At 37.3% G+C, this 20,575-nt stretch overlaps 1 protein-coding gene and 1 non-coding gene across 2 annotated transcripts; one reads left to right on the forward strand and one right to left on the reverse strand.

The window, feature by feature from the left end:
- Nucleotides 1–2,536: 2,536 nt before the first annotated feature.
- Nucleotides 2,537–19,315, reverse strand: PSMA3 (proteasome 20S subunit alpha 3). The gene is made up of 11 exons (XM_063290480.1): nucleotides 19,128–19,315; nucleotides 13,232–13,314; nucleotides 10,634–10,757; nucleotides 10,039–10,140; nucleotides 9,497–9,570; nucleotides 7,743–7,815; nucleotides 6,814–6,879; nucleotides 4,298–4,344; nucleotides 3,828–3,895; nucleotides 3,550–3,614; nucleotides 2,537–2,696 (listed from the first exon to the last, which is right to left on the reverse strand). Exons 1-11 carry the CDS (start codon nucleotides 19,146–19,148, stop codon nucleotides 2,652–2,654), a joined length of 768 nt encoding a protein of 255 aa, XP_063146550.1. The 5' UTR covers nucleotides 19,149–19,315; the 3' UTR covers nucleotides 2,537–2,651.
- Nucleotides 19,316–19,465: 150 nt separating this feature from the next.
- Nucleotides 19,466–19,538, forward strand: TRNAK-CUU (transfer RNA lysine (anticodon CUU)). Its single transcript has one exon. It is a non-coding gene; the product is annotated as a tRNA-Lys (tRNA).
- Nucleotides 19,539–20,575: the final 1,037 nt, after the last annotated feature.

The following is a 20,575-nucleotide window of genomic DNA, read 5'->3' on the forward strand; positions in this document are numbered from 1 at the left end:
AATGGGTACGGTCATATGGTCGGAGTTAGGATTTCTTCTTTCATAGATTCCCCATCCCATTTTAAGTGACTGTAGTTCAAGGTAGTTCCAAGGTGTGCAGAAAAGGAGTCACAGGCCATGTGGATTCTTGCAACCCTCATTACCCAGTCCTGTTCAGCTTGTCCTGTCTTCAGCAAATCAGTTTCCTCATCTATCTGCATATTAGGCAGATTATAGGCAGCAAGCACTTTGATCTGTAGCTGTTTACTTAGGATGTTGCTGTGTGAAATATGCAATGTACTTTCAGTATCTCTGGATAATAGTTTTAGCAATGACAAGCTGCCTGCTAAATTTCTCGCAAGTCGAATTTTGTTTTACAAGAATTCATTATCTCAATACCAGTAGAAGAAACACTGTAGAAGACAATGCATGCCCTTGGCTTTCGTTTTATTTTGCTTGTTTTTCTGTGTTTTCATATAACACATTAATGGCATTTCGTGACGATTTTAAATTGCATATTCATAACTTTTTTCTGATGGTGGCTGATCTTTTAATTTGCCTGATTGATAACGCTATTCTCAAACTATGAGTGTGACTTGCCAATTCACCATAGCATCCTGTTACTTTCCATTACATTTAAGCACAGTGAGTGACTATTAATGTAGGATTATCATAGAAAGAAATCATAGTATTGGTGCTTTATGAAGAAGCTGTTGTATTTTGGGTTACATCATTTGTGTAGTCTTTCCAAAGCCAAATGTAAGCCATTTGTGTGAATATGTGGGCCAATTCTGTTCCCTAGAGCTTCCTCCATTGCTTTTGTGCGCTGTTGCTTTTACTATTTGGGAAAAAAAGTTTTTCATAAGTAGAAATGTTGCGTCTACATAATCTGTGAACCTGGCCATTAAAACACACTATGGCGTAGCGTATTTTTTTTTTCTATGCATGGAAATTTTGTAGTCTATTACCTATCCATGTCTGCTTAATTCAAACCATGAAAATCTAATTACCAAAGAAAAAGCACATAAAAGGAATGCTTCCAGTTACTGACAATGTGGCAACGCAGAGACCCTATTCAGCCTGAGAATAGGAGGGCTATACTACAGTATCTAGCTTTGTCAAAATGGAGGGATTTGTTTTTGCAACTCTGTCCCCAGTGTGACAATCTATTATGGCAAACTAGTGTATGTTATGTGACAGTGTGGTCTGCATAGCAATTAAGTACAAAATCCATACTTTATTTTAATCTAGGACAGGTCTTTTTGAATAACTATTTAACTGTCCAACACATGAGTATTAAATTTCTAAACAAAACTAGAAGGTTTGGATTACTATTCATGGCAAGTAAGAGAGAAGAGGACAGTAATATATGAGTTTGTTAGAGCAAGTATATGGATTTAAATTATTTCATTGGCCCCTACTATCAGTGCACCAGCAAAAATTGCCCAGTAGTTCATAGCATGTGAACAGCCAGCAAATATATCATGGAGCTAAAATCCATTAGAAAAAGTCCTGTAAACTACAGACTTTTTAAAAAAGAATGTAGCAGTTTCATGTGCTACACAAGGTCACTTAAGCATTTTTTTTCTCTCAACTTCCTCTCAAGCAATCCTTAGCTGAAAGTTTTAATGGGAGGAAACATATTGTCCACCATCTAACTTGGTAAATACTACTTTCCCATCTCTTGTTTTCTTCCCATTTATTCCTGAATAAGTGATGTCAAATGTAAAGCGATAACTGAAGGCATACCTGATAAGATTTTACTGGGTTGAAAATTCAGCCTACCAGGAGGGCTATTTCTATTCTGTAGCTACAAGCTGAAAAAAATTTAAAGAACAGCAGTCAAACCTTGTATATTTAACATGTTTGTTTCCTTTACATGCTCATCTACATGCTAGAAAATTATAATACTTATGGGAAAATATTTCATATTAGTCACACTAATTTACTAATATAGTACTTCAGGATTTTCTAAAGTATTATCACACAGGTATCCTGCCTAATATCTCTGACTGTATTATTCATCACAACAGGAACGGGGCAGTTATGAAAGCATGAATATATTCGCATGAGTTGAAACACTAGTGCCCTTGCACCACAGTATTGTAAAGAGGATTGATAGGACAGGTTCTCTCCAGAATGTTGGGAGACCCTTCCTAGACAGTGACAGGTTATGTAGGTCTTTGGGGGTATATGAAATGTGACTTTTCATCTCCTGCTTCCAATTTTGTCAACCATCTATTTCACACCGTTGCCAAAACCACTGCTAACAATGTTATACAAGCACAATCTTTAAGCAAATTAGATGCATAGCTAGCTGCATGTTTCCATGGATTCTAATCAAATATGTTGAATATCTAGTTCTCACTGGGCTAAACTTGACATCATGTAAACAGAATTCGCAATTGTCTGAAATATACTAGGAGATGTGCATATGTAAGATTAAAATCCTGTCTGTAAAACAAATGTAACTAGATTCAGATCTATCATATCCTATAGATACTAGTTTAACTTTAATAAATTCTTGGATCAGTCACTCAAAAAGAACGCTTAAACAGTAATTGGAAAATGGTTTAGTGCAAGTTGGTCATTAAAATATTATTTAGCACATACATCATGGAAAATACATAAGCAGGCCTGTAGTATAGATTACAAAATGAATTCAAATAACGTTACATGTTTTCATCATCTGATTCATCCTCTTCTTTCAAAGATTCCTGTTAAGAAAATAAAACCAGATGTTAATTGTTCTACCTTGCTCAGAAAAGTCAATAATCCATATGAAGTTAAGGACCCAGATTTTCAGATAGTAAAATGCAAATTAGTTATTTGGTGTGGACATTTTACATCAATTAAGTGGGTACAAATTCAGGAGCAGCATTTCACTTTACATTTTTTCTGGCATTTTAACATACAATTTCTAAAAGTACATCTTTTATAACAACATTGCTCAAATCAGAAGTGTACTTTCTTCTCCCATAAGATTGAAATAAGATAAAGTGTCATAATTTAATTTGATTGAATAAAAGTATCTTTCCTGTGGTGGCACCAGTGTTCTAGTACATCATTCGTTCATTCCTTCATTCATTATTCCAATTTCTATCACTGCCCATTTCCCCCTGAAAAGGACTTCCCCAGGAGATACCCCTGGTATCATCTTCACCAAGTTTCGTAAGGTTGCCAAGCTGATTTTGTTTAAGGGCATTTTGGGAAGATGACTGGATTGGATTGACTGGGAAGATTTTGATAGATTTTCCTCTTTACTTTTAAACCTGGGCTGCCTTATTTTTAGATATATACACACAGACACACACATACAATATATTCTGATGTTACTTAATGTTTAATTGAGGTTGGGGTGTTCTGGATTCTGTTTTATGATTATTCTAAATTACTGTGAGTCTTGGGAACTGAGTGGCATATAATTATACATAAATATTCCCCGCATGGGCCACATAATTAATTTTGATTTCTGAACTATTTGAAAATATCTTCATAATTGTGGGAAAGTATCTGGAATTGTGTTAGTTAAAAAGCCACTTTCATTTACTCTGAAATTCCAGGGGTTACCTTAGCATATTTCTCTGCCTCTTCTTTAACATCTTTGGGCACAATTTCATGTTTTCCTTTAGTTACTGTAAATTAAAAAAAAGATTTTTTAGAACACATCTATAATTACAGAATAAATTCAACTCAGCAATATTTTTCTTCAAATATTGCTTAAATTATATACTTGCAAACAAAGAGCCTAATATAAAATATCTAAATTAAATAAGCTTAGAACAAGACTTTGGTTCAGATTATTTAAGAAAATAGATTTTATTTTAAAAAATCATGTGATACATTACTTTCTCCAACCCAACTCAGTTCAAGTTCAAAGGCTTTATCTTTTACTTCATCATGGACAATGTAGATTCTAGAAGAAAAAAATAAGAGACTATAATTATTACTTCAGGAAGAATGATATGTATGTAAAACGTTTTGCCTACCTTTATGCACAGCATATTCTCAGAGATTTTAAACTGTATTAGAATTCATATATTTTTCATATAAACCAAGAATAAATAGCTAGGGCTATTTATGAAATTATGAATTTTTTTGCCCCATTCCAGTCTGATGTCTAAGAGCCTCTAATCTTATTAAACAGCATGTCTAATTTATTTAAACTGTAGGATCTCCTGCCCCATTGCTCAACAGAAAAGCAAAATAATCTCATGCAAGAACTTCCTTTGTGAATCAGACCAAAATAAATGTAATGATTTATGCATCATCTTGAAAGCTAGCGTGGAAGATAGTCACTTAAAAAAAAACAACTTACATTTTTGCAACTTCTTTAACAGCATCACGGCATGTCATTTCTTTCATCTGCAGATGCATTAGCATTTTATCAATTGTTAAAGCAGAAAAAACAATGGAGGAGTTCTAGAGCATCAATTAGAAATAGTCTCAGAAAAAAAATGGGCATATATCAATAGTTAATGCATAGTGTTTTTAGTACAAGAAGCACATTAAACAGTGCTCATGAAGAATGATGCAGTTATATTCCATCTTATACTAATTCCATCAAAACAGGGTCAGATAAATGTGATGCGGTGCACCCCACAATTCTTAGGTAGTATCAAATTCCTGAGATAGGAACATTGGAAAAAATGGAAGTTTGGTATGTCTACATGTAAGGTTTCATTCAACTCTGTCTGGACAGTATGCAAGTACAGGAAGGCTGGGGGGACTAACCAGAGCAACTTGTGACCTTCCCTGCCAGCTTCCTCATTGATTTTGCTTGTGAGAAGCTTGCAGGGAAGGTCACATATGGTGATCGTGTGACCATGGGATGCTGCAACCGACGTGTGAACCAGTTGCCAAGAGCCCGAAACATGATCATGTGACCATGGGGGGCACTATAATGGTCAGAACTTCAAGGACCAAGTATTTATTTATGTTGTTGTTTATTCGTTTAGTCGCTTCCGACTCTTCGTGACTTCATGGACCAGCCCACGCCAGAGCTTCCTGTCGGTCATCAACACCCCCAGCTCCCCCAGGGACGAGTCCGTCACCTCTAGAATGTCATCCATCCACCTTGCCCTTGGTCAGCCCCTCTTCCTTTTGCCTTCCACTCTCCCTAGCATCAGCATCTTCTCCAGAGTGTCCTGTCTTCTAATTATTTTTATTTATTTATTCATATTTCTATTACTGCCCATCTCGCCCCAAAGAGGGGGACTCAAGGCAGCAAACATACCTAATACTCCTTCCTTCTCCTATTTTCCCCACAACAACAACCTGTGAGGTGGGTTGGGCCGGGAGAGAGGGACTGGCCCAAGATCACCCAGCAGGCTCTCATGCCTAAGGCAGGACTAGAACTCCTGGTTTCTAGCCCATTGCCTTAACCACTAGACCAAACTGGCTCACTTGTTGACTACCTGTATCTAAACTACTGTGTCTAACACATTGCACTAAGCTATAGTATGATTTGTTTTTAGCTTTTGCAACATTTTAACATGATGTGTAATTGCATGAATTGTGGTTTATCTTCTGGACATATGGACAAGACCAATTTGATTTATTGAACAAACTCTGGTTAAAACATGATAGCTTAGCACAGTACGTGAACCCAGAAAATTGATATGATTTTTCCTTTGATTCATTTTGAGTTGTCTGTATTGTCCATTCCAAGACATTAAATGACTGGTCATGAATTTACTTATTTCCACGTAAATATTACCCACTGTTCGTACAGCTCTAATGTTATCTTAAAAATAATTAATACAAAATTGTGTAGGAATCACTAAATTAAATCATAATTTGGTCAATTATCATTCTTCAGCTTCAGATTTAAATGAATGCAACTTTACTCCCATGACTTGATATTCATTCTATACCTATATTGAGTTATAGAATATTGTAAGCTGCCTGGAAAATCATAGGTTTATAAAGTTTATCTAGTGCTCAATTCTAATGTTTTAATTAAATTTGATGTTTATAAATATGAGTAGCAGTTTCAATATAAGTTCTTTCCAATAAAGTTTGCAGAACCAATTCAGTTGCTAACCATGAAATAAATGGTGTGTGAACCTTTAAGTTTCGAAGATTAAAAACAAATCGCCATCCAGGCAATTCAAGTTCTGCATCAATAAAATTTAAACTCTGTAACTTGCATTAATTGGGTGCACAATCTCAGACTGAACAGGAAATAATTAATTCCAGCTACAAGTATGTATACGTATGCATCTAACAACCCTACAATATGATCCTGGTTTCTTTGAGTATAAATAAGGAATTGCAATTTCAATTTGGAAATGGAGACTTTCACTCTTTCTTCATCTGTAAATGGAAAGTGGTTGGAAAAGAATTCAAGCTATAAGAACAAAAACCATGTCTTTTTACAAAGTCTGAGTAACACAGGAAGAAGTATTCAGGGCACTAAAGTTCCACATTCTGACTATTACCAAAGTTATCCCATTGTCCCCATTATATTTACTTGTTTTCATTTAATTTTGCAACAATTAAGGACCTTTTTTTTTTTTTTTTTGAGTGAGACCTGAAATTGAGTTTCATTCCAGGACCACATTCTTCCTGCAGAAAAAGTGTGCAAGTGCAAATTCATTCTATGGTTTTTACACAAACATGCTACAAGATGAGGATAGCTATACTTAGATGGAATCTAGCAAGAACTGATAGGATAACTTTATTATTGCACTCAGTGTTCTAATTGCTTTTGCCTTGTCAAAAGGACTGAAGAGCTCTGGAAAATCAGAAGCATCTCCATACAGATCTCCAGTCGGTATCAGACATCTGTGCAGAAGAGCAAGTATGTAATGTGCTACAATATAGTCTTACCTGGAGCTTTTCAATCTCTGTCTTTGCAGCTTGTCTTGCTTTACCAATGGCACATCCCCAGTAACCCTGCAAAAAGCAAAAAATAAAAAGGGTCATCTTTAAGAAAAGTAATTCCTGCAACAAACATGTTTACAGAGTATTGTTTCCAGATGGCAGACACAATTACACATTCATGTAAAATAACACTACTACAGTTGTGACTTCTCAAAGCAGACAATTTCTTTTATATCATCTCCAAATTGAGAATTTCATCTCTAATAAAAATGTGTATTAGTTTGCTGATCTTTAGTATACAAGCATGCATAGCTGCCTTTAACACACAACAATTCAGAGGATGATAATGATGCAATGGTGGCACATGTTTCCAACCACCACTAGTGAAGGCAAAACAGTTGAGGCAAGAGATGGAAGGAGAAATTGAATCTGTGGATTTCTTGCTTCTTTTTCCAGTTATAGACAACGTCTAGCATATCGGGTACAAAACATACATACTGTCACTTCTGCCCATTTATTATAAAGTAGAAGCAGTAAGGAGGAATTATGGGTAGGTCACTTACCTGATATTCAAAATTAGGGTTACCTACTGGCCAATGGGCTTAAACCTTTATCTGGATAGATAACTTTGCACTTTTGCTGTATAGTAGAGTGCCTATCTCAGCAAACCTTAATTTTACTATTAACGTGATTGGAATAAAAGCTATTGGCATTTCAGTTACCAGCTTATGATTTTAAATACTCTACAGTCATTACATGCTTCTGAATATTATTCAAAAGCAAATTTTGTTTACAGTTAAATAGATTTACCTATTCACACTAGCCTTCATGAATGAGGATGCTTTTCTGGGACCTTCCAATAGCTTCTACTTTCACTAAGCTCATGGTTAATATTCTTAGTTTTCATTTAAACAGATGTAGTTCAAAATACTTACGTATGAAACTCCCGATGGATCTATCATGTAAAGCTGAGCACCATCATCATCATCATAGGAACCCAACATGAAGCTGGAAAATCAAGGTTTCTTATTAGAAACTATCAGAGAGAAATGTGACATAATCCTCAGTAAGTTATAAAAAGTAAAGTCTACATCGTTCATAGTTGTTTCACTGAAGGAATTGCTATAAGCTATAGCCTGTGATCACTATGTCTTAAACAGAACGGTATCTTTTGATGTAGAATGAAAGCTGTCATTTCCTGAGAGTAAGTACCAAGGTATTCAGTGACAAGCCAGTCACTTATATTATCCTGCCAAATACAAAGAGAATTTAGTCACACTTCTGAACTGGAACAGGAATTGAATAGTGGCAGAATAATACAAATGCACAATATGGTACATTACTACTTAAGACAATAGCCTGTATTCACTCACAGTCAGCAGAGTGGTTTTCCTGCTTTAAATATGCACTCTGAAATTAGAAGGAAACTTGAAGATAAACATTTTAAAAGATAATGTAAAGCGCTATCTTTAATATATATACACAAAGACTTGTCCTCTCAAACTTTTTAAATAGGACATGAATATAAGCTGTTTAAGGCTGAGCTGGGAGGCTGTTTGGTCTGGTGCCTAGGGGGAAAGGTAGTTTTGTTTTTGTTTTTATTGATTGTTGTGAGCCACACCTGGGATCATCGTGTTAGATAGGTGGCCATATAAGTTCTCTAAATAAATAAGGAAAGTCATATATTGAGAGCCAAGAAACACCCCTGGAAGAGGCAAACCATCATGGTCTAGACAGAACAGAGCATTTGGAAATGTAGTTACTCTGCACTTCTCTGACGACAAGGTTCACCTATTTAGCTATGAAATGTAACCTTGCTGTGATCTCAGGTTTGTGAATCAAGTCAATTGTGGTTTATTCAATAAACCTTGCTTAAGCAAGTTTTATGTTACAAGAATGCATTAACCTGGTCACTGAGTACTTAGTAACATTCCTGAAAGTTTGATGTTTTTTTAACAATTACTATTTTGAGTATCTTTTTGCAGACAGGAAAAAAAATCTCACTGAAACAGGAATCCATCATTTATTTTGAAAAAAGTCTATCTAAGCATGTTGGGACTGTATTGTTTATATAATAAACTCTCTAACAGATATCTGATTATCTCCCTAACTGTTGTCTGCACTTGTTGCTATTTTGGATTATGTGAATATTTTCTTTCTACTTAATCCAATCGCCTAAGAATCCACAATTACATTTGTTACTGCTATATTTAAGTTATATAGAATATATAGGTGAGCCAGTTTCGTGTAGTGGTTAAGACATCAGGCTAGAAACTGGGAGACCATGAGTTCTAGTCCCGCATGAAGCATGAAGCCGCATGAAGCCAGCTGGATGATCTTGGGCCAGTCTCTCTCTCTCTCAGCCCTAGGAAGCAGGCAATGGCAAACCACTTCTGAAAAAACTTTGCCAAGAAAACAGGGACTAATCCAGGCAGTTGCCAGGAGTCAAGACTGACTCGAAGGCAACCCCCCAAAGAAGAATATATAGGTTATTAAGTGTGTGTTCCCAACTTTGAAAATTCTCTCGAGTCTGTAATAATCCAGTGTAAGATCTACGGGAATGGCTTTATTCTTTCTGTCAGCATGCATTCAGTGGGTTAAGGACAAATATATTTTGATGTATTACTTGTCCTGAATCTTTTAGTGCCAGGGTATACTGAATAACAATATAATGAATAAAAGTTGATACCTGCAGCCAAAAGGTCTTACAGCACTGTATAGAGTATAGGCATGTACATACATAGCCACTCTATCTGCAAGATGCTATAGGGAAAAAGAATAATTTTAGAGCACTGGAAGTAATATTTCCACTTAAAATAGAACTGAGGTAAGCTCGAGCTGTATTTCAGGAGGGACAAGTGCTGAGCCATGAGGTCACTCAGCCCTACCCTCTGTGTCATGCAGATGGGGAGGCATCAAAAGATTTCCTTTTCCTTTTTGCAGCTTGTCATGCTATCTAAAATAACAAACTGGTTAACACTAACTATAGTTAATGTGTTAATATAATTATTAATAAAACAAGACAACTTCAAACCATGGATTATAAATCTGGCTGCAGATTAGACACAATTCTGGTTTGGTAATACGGTACATAATAAAGTATGATTAACTAAAATTCAACTGGAAGTTTCTAATTTCATTTCAACAAACCTGGGATTTAATGTGATATGAACACTGCTTATGTGTTTCTTAGTTCTGGTAAACAGTAGCAACGATACAACAATAACCTACTTTTAATGGAATATTATAACCGTAGTTGGATCTAAAGTTAGAAGCTTCTTCCCTTGCTATGTCAGCCAAAGATCGGGCATCAGCGAGGAGTCCTGCTACTGCCTGAAATACAGAACAACATTTCAGAACCTAAGCAAACAGGAATTTGAAACTCAACATGCCAATCTCTACACCTCATTCTGGCATTATCCTTTGTATCAGGAATGTGATTGCCAGGCACATGTTTTGAGAACTGGATAAACCAGTACTTCTGCCCCTACAAGATGAAGCCCCAATTGCTTCCTGGTTGAAAGTTGACTATCCAAGACACAGTTTAATTATAGGATTGTTTCTATTAAATCTTCAGTTAGGTCTTCCATGAATCAAGCTTGACTTCTTGTGACTACATGGATATAACTATGTTGTTTTCTTGGCAACAGTGCAGAAGTAAGTTACAGAAGTAGCAGGATTTTTTTATTTCCCAATCTACCAGGAAACAAAGAGCTACAGGTAAGTCTCCCATGAAGTTCCTAATCAGGTTCAACGCTGCCTAGTTTTTTAAGATCAGTTAGGTGCTGGCAGTTAGTTACATACTAAATAGTAAATACCAACTCACCATTCCCACATGTCGATCAACATTAAACAAACGTTTATTGGATCCTTCCTCATATAGTTTGGACAGAACTAGTTTTTCTACTCCAAAGACAACACCATCTTTACACCGTATCCCAATTGCTGTACTGGAGAGAAAATGGAGCATACTAAATCAATTAACAGGATTTATTTGTAGATTTTTCAATCATATATAATATGCTTTATTGCATTTAGTTTGCAAAAGGAAGAGGGGCCGACCAAGGGCAAGGTGGATGGATGATATTCTAGAGGTGACGGACTTGTCCCTGGGGGAGCTGGGGGTGTTGACGACCGACAGGAAGCTCTGGCGTGGGCTGGTCCGTGAAGTCACGAAGAGTCGGAAGCGACTAAACGAATAAACAACAACAAATTTGGATTTCTACACAGACTAGAGGCTATGCTTCATGGCTAAAATGGCCTCTTCCAGCTTTTTAATTCTGTAATGTCTGAGGATGCTCCAATAACCTAATAGAAAGAAAACCACTATAAAGAAATCTATTTGATTTTAAAAGCCAAATCTAAAATAGTGAGTTCCTGCCAGTGCCTAGTAATTAACTCTGCTTAAGCACAACAGTCTCAAATAATTAAAAAATGGAACTATTGGATAAAACATATATTTTTAGTTTTAAAATATGTATGGCTACAGGTTAGGTAATACAAATTGCTTCTCTGTTAATTCTTCTGGGCAAATCAAGTTTTAAATTATTTTTCACAATTGTACAGGATTATCTCCATAAGGAAGGAGATATATTACAAGCAGACTTAGCAAAACAGTATTACAAAAATTATAGGTGAAATTCTGAAACACCCATGTGCCTTCTGTTTCAGTTTGAAAAATTACAATAGCTAAACCAATCTCCTACCCACAGAGCACCTACAAACAACTCTGATGCTCTTAACACAATACAATCTTGTTTTAATTTATTTATAAGATCGTTCATTTCCCAGAGTCACTTGTTGAGATGGGTGGCCTTACAAACTGAATAAAAATCTTTCTACAATCATGGACCTCTAAATAAATATATATAAAATGTGGGGACCAAATAAACAGATACCCCCTCCCCCATGTATTCATCTTTAAGGGCACTGGAGCTCACATTCTTTGGTAAATTAAGATAATAATTATGGTTGCACTTATATATGTCTTCCTATCCCCTCCACTTTAAAAGGTGTTTTAAAATTTAATTTTGTAACAAAAATTAATCCGATTTAAGTATTTATTTATCAAATCATTTTATGTACCTTATGCTTACTCTCAGCAGAAGCTTGATGGTTAAGCATATTCTTCAATAGAAATTTCTGAGTACTACAGGGTAGAAGTGAGCAGAACCCCCTGCCCAATGAAATCCTATTTTCAATTATCCATTCTTGCAAACCAACTGATTGTTGAGGCACATAGGAAGGCAGAGACAGAGGCAGCAAGGAGACCCTAGCCAGCTAACTTCTGGTATGTGTTGGCAAGTTTTTTCTAGCAGTCAATCAGATTGATTAACTTGAAATCATTATTTTGTGTCCTCCATTGTGCAATGGCAAAGAATAGACATTGACTTTCTTTTGTTTGAAATCCTTTGAAATATTTAAAGAATGCTATCATATTCCACCCCTCCCCCCTCAATTTTTCCAAGGCTAAGCATTCCCAATTCCTAAAATGTACTTTTAGTTTCCTAAAATAATACTGAAGCAAGATTAAGATCTAACAGCCCTACTAAGTAAGAAAAATAATCCACTTGTGCGAACACTTCACATTTTAACTACCACTACTACAACACAACTTAAAGCATATTATGTGCCTTATCACATTAAAAAATAGCCTTGCAATAACATGAAAGCAGAAGAAGTGACGCAATACTATTATTTTGGTAGAAAGTTGATTGAAACAGATTTTAACAACGTTGAAACAGCTTGGAAAGGCTCAACTTCCTTTCAATGTGTGATTTCCCCCCCAAAAAACACTAGAATTTTATAGCCACAGGTTGTAATTCTACACAAAGTTAACCTGCATATAATGCTCTTTCTTGCAAGTAGGTTCCTTCAGAAATTAATTTTACCTACTCTAATTGTGACTTACATGTCAAAGAAAAACACAAATAAGCCATCCAGCTTATACAAAAGTTAACTGGTTTTCTTTTAATGGGGGATGACTGCACTTAAAGTACTCATGGGAGCTTGCTTCTGAGTAAATATATATTTATTTTACTTGTTTATTTAAATTTATTGGCTGCCCAATTCCAGTGGACTCAGAGCAGTGTAGAAAACTAGGGAAAACATAAAAACAGCTAAAAATATTGAATCAAACAGACAGCCTGAACAGACTAAAAGTTCAGTCACCCGGGGTGGGCCAATTATGCTTTAAGGCTGATATTTCAAGGTTGCTTTCTTGGAAAATACATTAATTAAGTTCACTCTTAAGTAAACTAGCCACAAGCATAATTTCATTCTTTATATTTTGTTTCAGAGGATTTCAGAGATCTGAACACAAATACCAGTAAATAGAATTTGACTTATTTGGACCAGTGGAATCAACTACTACAAATAATGGCTATGACTACATTATTTCAGAATATAAAAATTGAAAGCTTACCTGCTGTTTTCAACAGCTTTCATAGCATACTCTACTTGAAACACTCTGCCATCTGGAGAAAATGTGGAGGCTGACAGATCATACTGTAAGAGAAAAATATACTTATTTTTTTTAAAGGAATTAAAATTGGAGAATTGAATTTATTAGCCTTTCACTACATGCCTCAGTATCTGAATATTGTTGGATGGTTTCCCACTATTAAAACAAGCTGGTTCCAAAACTGCAAAGGAATATATATTCTCTACTTACTAAACAAATGCATACACAGAAGACGATATTCTTCACTAGCCCCATATGAAAGTAACAATTTACATTTACTCTCCAGCAAGAAGAATGCAGGCTCTAGCCTTAGAGCACTGGTCCCCGGAACCCTTATTCTGGCTAGCAAAAGCAGTTCATAGGTATTCTCTTTGCATTTATTCCTATCCCAAGAAAGAACCAGAAGTTTACTCTGAAGTATTACAAGTTACATTTCATTAGAAATTTCTAGCAATCATCACGGCTTGACATATATACAGAATACTCAGTTTAAGTGGCAGAACCATATTTTTAAGTGTGTGTGTGTATAAAACTTTTTCCTTCACTGTCAGACAAGCAAATGATAAAAACACTTATTTATAATATTTGTAGACTTTCCAGTTCTAAGAGTAGTGTACACTTTGGGTTGTATGCAGTTCTCTTTATCCAATAATAAAATAACGTCTCAAATTCTTTCTCTTCACTGCTAGATTTGCTTGGGGGAAGGCAGGGAGGACAATACAGAGCAAACTGATGGATATAACAAGGGGACAAAATAAGGACTCCCACTGCAAAGTATAACACTGAATATAGTATCTTATATTTAGGATTTATATGAATGTACAACTGAGACATGAACAGAAATGCAGACAGAATCAAGTCATTTCTTGCTACAATTTAATTTGTCCACTCAATAATACAACTTTTCAGAAATAGCTAAGATAGGCAAAAAAATATTTATGAAGTAATACTTAAGAAGAAAGCCAGTGTAATCATCCAAAAATGATAGAGAAAAATGTATATATTCTAAGCAGACCTGAAACAGGAAGAGGCTTCAGTGTAATGTGAATGAGCTGCATGGACTTTGGGTTTGTGTACACCTTTCTTTTTTCTTCTTCCAGCATGATCACAGGGAATTCAGAAATTTCCTCTGTCATTTTACATTAATTACAGCTTGTGTTCTTCAAGCTATGACTAATTATTAGTTGTACATGTTGTATTAGAAAAAATCTAGTTTTGTAAGTTATGGTTTAAATATGCTTTATTTCAACAAGCTATAGTTGATATTAGCCAGTTTGGTGTAGTGGTTAAGGCACCAGGTGAAAAACCAGGGGACTATGAATTCTAGTCCAGCTTTTGGCATGAAGCCAGCTGGGTAACCTTGGGCCAGTCTCTCTCAGCCCTAGGAAGGAGGCAGTGGCAAACCACTTCTGAAAAACCTTGCCAAGGAAACTGCAGGGACTTGTCAAGACAGTCACCAGGAGTCAAAAACTGATTCAAAGGCACCAAAAAAAGCTGATATTAATGGCAGTATGTCAAAATGACTGTCCTTGAAAAAACTGTAGTTGAATTAAAACAGAATCAAAATAACCCCGTCACCATGCTAAAGAAACACGTGAGTGCTAAATCACAAGCATAATCCTAAACTTTAAAATTAAACCAACCATATTCAAACCATCAATAAACGTAACTACATTTCCTTCTTACTCTACACCAGTAACACTTTACCCTACCACATCTTTCTATCATAACATCATCCTGCAAGTACCCTGCCACCAAAAAATTCAGCCAACCAGATTGCAATGAGTATACAGAAATATGATACTAATCTTACCTGTCAACAGATAGGACAGGGAGAGAGAGATAATATTGCCATGTTATTTATATCAATTATCTTTCACATTTTACTATGTAGTAAAAACAGCAACTTGCTTATTCTTGTGCGATTAAATTGTCTCAATTACTGAATCTTATTGAGCAATAAGCAGTATTTTTGTTCACTCTTCTGTATAAAAACAAATTATTTTAAGAATCAGTCCATAGCTGGATCTGTCCATCATGCTAAATTCTGGTTTTCTTAATCATTGTTGAATAAATTACTATTTATTGTTCCATAAATCATGGTTTAAATAACCATGACTTGGTTCGAACAACATACCAAGCAAAAACAAATGTGCCCATATATCTTATGTTTTTCCAATCAGGAAAAATTAAAATATTGGCTTTGTTCAAAGCAAGTTTGCTTATAATGGAAATTACATTGTCTTTAGTTGCATCTTCTTGATTTACATATATGACTGACTGACATAAATGAACAGCAACCTCTGCTGGTGAACAAAGCATTGCAATGAGTTGCTTTAACTTTTCAAACTTCAACTCTTTATGCTTAGAATTGTTTCATGTATTATGGAAATCAAGGTTAATAGCAGGTGTTGGGAATACTACTGGATTCATATTAATTTCCATAAAATCATATTATATTGTATTTTATTTTAGGCAAGTCCAAATTTGTCTTAATAAATATAGCTCATAAGAAAATATGTTACTGTACATAAAGTAGTGAGATAGTGAGTAGGGCTGTGCAAAGGCTTCAGAACAGGTGCTGAAATGTACAGGAAACTGAATGAAGCAGCTCTTTTCAAATAATTGATTTGCACGACTGCTTTGGAAGCTGTTCCTGTAGGTTTCCACATATAAAATAAAACCTGGTGTTTATATACGTATATGCATGCAGGAACAGTTAAAAGCAAATTTCTGAGCTATATGAACTGCAAAACACTTTTGATGACTTTCCACAGCCCAACAAATATAATAAATAGTATTAACAAATCTGCTTAATACTGGAGGCAGTGGCTGGGCATCACACAAAGCTTTCAAACAACATCCCCCATTCTCCCTGAATTCCCCAGCCAGTATGGCTACTACTGAAAATTTTGATAAGTGAAGTCCACACATATAGAGATCATTGTGGCTGCTTTTGCACATTTAACCATTATTAAATGCACCAAGATTTCTAGAATTAAACCAATTCCTTGGCCCCATCAGCAAACTGAGCTATGGGCTGAATGGGACAAAGTATTCTTAGACTGAATCCCTCCAACATGAAGTTGCTTTTTGCCAATAAGCATCCAGCAGCTTTGGTCCTGGTAGTTATTCTGAATGGGATGGAACTCTTCTTGAAAGGGTTGGTTCACAATCTGGGGATCCTCCTTGACTTGTGGCTATTGCTTAAGTAGCAGGTAAAAGGCCTCTGTCCAGCTTTGGCTGTTATGCCAGTTATAAGCTACCTGGACCAAGATGCCTTGATGATAGTAACTCATGCTTTGATCACCATTTGATTGATTACTGTAATGCATTCTACATGGGACAGCATTTAGAGACAACCCAGAAGCTGCAGTTGGTCCAAAATGTGGTAGCTAGTTTACTGACAGGACAATCTCATCATAGCAGCATAACAGCCTTAGGAAAGTTGCTGCTCTGGTTATCTTTAGGCTTCCAGGACCAATTCAAAGTGCTGGTGATAACAAATCCTATATCATGTATCACCGATTTTGCCAAGGTAGAATCTGCCCATCTAGTAAGAATATTATGAGAAGGCCTACTTGTTGATTCTTCATGAGGTGAGGGGGGCATGGACCAGGCAAAAGACTGCAAGTATTCCAAGCCCTTGTTCTTTGGAATGCCTTGCCTCGGTGGTTTGGGCTATTTTATCCCTCATACGCCATGTTTTAACAAAGACTTCAAATTCGCCATATAGTATAACTCAAGGCAACTACCATCTTGAATCCCCTTCAGTTAGGCAACAGAATTCATACAAGCTAAACCAAGAACATGCAAATTATGGGCAGACCACATATAACCTGGTTGTAATTGCCTGATTTGTGTCTGTGGTTAAACTATGGATTAACATTTTGTGCAAGCACCATACTGTATTCACACATAACAGCTTGTATAACAACACACCAAATGACAAACTAGCCAACCATATTTTAGCCTAGCATCTTTACAAGCATAATTAAATTGTACAATTTGCTGATGGTTGCACATGAGAATTTTAAAAGTGGACTGGACAACTGTATGGGGAAGGATACTATAAATGGCTATTCGTTTTGATGGCTGTTTACAACTTCCAGAATCACAGGCAGTATTCCTTAAATACTTGCTACTATGCAGCACTAGTGAAGAAAAGCCATACCTATCACCCATCTGTCCAGCCTTATGAGCTTCCTGGTACAGCAAGAATCTTATAAATTAAGGCTGAGTAAGTTACTTTATGGTTCAGTGTGTGTCTTGCAAACCCAGAAAAAATGGTTAAATGATTTGTTTATTCATTTAGTCGCTTCCGACTCTTTGTGACTTCATGGACCAGCCCACGCCAGAGCTTCCTGTTGGTCATCAACACCCCCAGCTCCCCCAGGGACGAGTCCGTCACCTCTAGAATATCATCCATCCACCTTGCCTGTCATGAGTACTGATGGCGAGCAGGAGGGGGCCCCTATCCAAGGGGGAAAACGCATGCGTAGTACTGAGGAATTAAGCAGCCATTCAGAAACACAGATCAGACCCACCCTAACTTTCGGGGTTTATCTGTCTGGGTTTTTCTCACGCTTCTTCAGTTTGTTAGGATTCTGTTTAATGTAGCAGTAATAAACACTAGAGACCTACTCCTCGTCTCAGCATGATTTCTGACTGTTAGGACATTGCCTTTGGTCGGCCCCTCTTCCTTTTGCCCTCCACTCTCCCTAGCATCAGCATCTTCTCCAGGGTGTCCTGTCTTCTCATTATGTGGCCAAAGTATTTCAGTTTTGCCTTTAATATCATTCCCTCAAGTGAGCAGTCTGGCTTGATTTCCTGGAGGATGGACTGGTTGGATCTTCTTGCAGTCCAAGGCACTCTCAGAATTTTCCTCCAACACCACAGTTCAAAAGCATCGATCTTCCTTCTCTCAGCCTTCCTTATGGTCCAGCTCTCGCAGCCATATGTTACTAGGTTAAATGATGTGTCATACAAAATAATTAATATGCTTTCTGAAAAAAATCTCATATCCATAGATGCTGCTACCAACATCTGACCAACCACTAAATGGTAGCAAAGAGACTCACTCTGCTCTCATTTAACACCTGTCAGAATTTCTGCGGGCTAGATAGGGAGCCCTACCCTAGGAAATAGAATTCATCCTGTCTTCAAAAGCTGCCACTTGACTGGTCACTAATAGTAAATGAGACTAAGTTAGTGAGGTAAAATAATCTGTGCAGTTTTCATTAGAGATCTTTGAAGGATGACAAGCGAATTAGCAAACAAGGCCAGCTCGTGAACTGGGTACCTTCCCCAGCTTAGTAACTACGGGATGCGTTGGGGCTTTCCCTTCCAAGATTTTCAGCCAACATGGCCTGTGAAGCGACAACCTGGCCGAGAATCTCTCAAACCAAAGAGGGTCGCCCCTGCCATGAACTCCCACTGCAACAAGCAAGCCAGGTTCCCCCAGCCGTAGTTCGACGGCGCGGCAAACTGAAACACAATAGGAACTGAAGATCGGTGTGGATTCTCCACCTTTCTTTGGGGAGGCCCCCAGGCCAAGGCCCCCTCTACTGCACCCTCTTTTCTTCAGTAAGACGCGCCTCCCTTCCTCCCGGTCACCCTCGCCTTCCGCTTTCGATTTTCTTACGTGACTCAGCACCGCCAACACCCCAGTTCCCCAGACAACTGCTGCTGACGTAATTGAAGGCGCGTGGCTGCCTCGCAGACCCCGTATGTGCAGAGAGCAGCAAGAGGTCGTTCCCTCGCCCCCCCCAGCGGCCCCCCCCACGGGTTCGAACCGCGAACTCCAGAGGAGCTTCGCCGAGGCCACGGCCAGCGCTTCCTTCGCCAGCTCACTTACCCCGGTGCCGATGGAACTCATGACGGAGGAAACCTCAAAACAAACAACCCTCCCACCTCCTCGCCGGACTTTTCTCTTTTCCTCCCCGCTTCAGACGGTCACCCACTCGCGCGTCTCAGTCACTCTTCAACAACGCGCACATCCATTGGACGCCGCCTCCAAGCGCCTTGACTAATGATTTCTTCCGGTAGGCTGCGGACCGGAGGAGGTGGAGCCAACCACACGATGTATCGGGGACGCGCTCGCAAAGGATCGCCAAGTCACTCTAGTGGTTGAGTTGCGCGCACTTTACTGAAGGAAATAGAGTGATATACACTGCAGAAAGAAAGGGTTGCAAGGCCCGGCTAGCTCAGTCGGTAGAGCATGGGACTCTTAATCCCAGGGTCGTGGGTTCGAGCCCCACGTTGGGCGTCTGTTGTTTTCCACGTTTTCCCCTCAATTCTTTCAGAATAAAATTCAGGGAACAAAGCCACTCGTATATGGAAGAATCAAAAGTTGCAGTAATTCAAGAAATTTTACTGAATTCCTTGGGTTTTCTGAGTAAGCGTACATAATATTGGACTCGAAACCTGTTTCTACACTAGTTATTATTTAGCCATTAGGAAATACAGATGTATAATGCTGCCAAGGGGCGGGAAGGCAAACAGAGCTTCCAAATTTAGTTCATTTAAATATATAAAGCAAAAGAAACTGTAGAGCTCCGCAAGGAAAAAATAACATGCAGTTTTTTCCTTTCCATATCCTCCTGTTTTCTATGTTATTTAATTTTATTATAATATTAAAGGATGAAATGAACAAACCCTTTTTGTTCTTCAGAACAATTAGCTAGACTTTTGCTCTCCACAAAATAACTGTTTTGGGCAACACCCAGCCTGATATTTTTTTTCAGAACTCCTAAGTTTAGTTTCTTTCAAAAAGAAATACAGTAAAAGTTTGTTCGTAGATTTGCCATCTGCACATTATAGCAGGTATCACCAGCCATCCCTATTTCTCTTACATCCTGGAGAGAAGTGTAATATAAATTCTTACTATGGTAGTCCAATTTACTCTTCATAAAGCATCTGAAGGCTGGGTAACACATGGCACTAAGCCATAATGTGACTTCTTGATTTTAGCTACTGTATTGTCTGTCATTACAGTTTGTTAACCATGTTTTGTCATAGTGTGTTGTGCAAAGACAGACAATTGGGATTTGTTCAGCAAAACATGGACAAATAAAACGACTGGTGTGATGTGTGAACGTAGCCAAAATATCCTAGCTGCTGTTGAAAAACATGGAACTTTTCTGGTTTTATCCCAAGGAAAAGGATAAGCAAATAATTTTATATTCAGAGTATTTCCAAATAGAAAGCACCAACAATACAGACAAGCACACTGTGCAACTGCAAGGTTTCATAGTTTTTTTTCCAAGTAAGAAAAAAAGAGGTGGGGAAATATTTGAATTCGAC

The sequence above is a fragment of the Candoia aspera genome, chromosome 1 (assembly GCF_035149785.1).
Source record: "Candoia aspera isolate rCanAsp1 chromosome 1, rCanAsp1.hap2, whole genome shotgun sequence".
NCBI lineage: Eukaryota > Metazoa > Chordata > Lepidosauria > Squamata > Boidae > Candoia > Candoia aspera.

Excerpts from the sequence above, each read along its gene's own strand:
- PSMA3 (XM_063290480.1), bottom strand. The coding sequence starts at position 19,148 with ATGAGTTCCATCGGCACCGGG. Across the intron at positions 4,345-6,813 it reads CAGAGATTGAAAAGCTCCAG|ATGAAAGAAATGACATGCCG; the intron begins GTAAGACTATAT and ends ATGCATCTGCAG. Across the intron at positions 2,697-3,549 it reads AGGCAGAGAAATATGCTAAG|GAATCTTTGAAAGAAGAGGA; the intron begins GTAACCCCTGGA and ends TTTTCTTAACAG.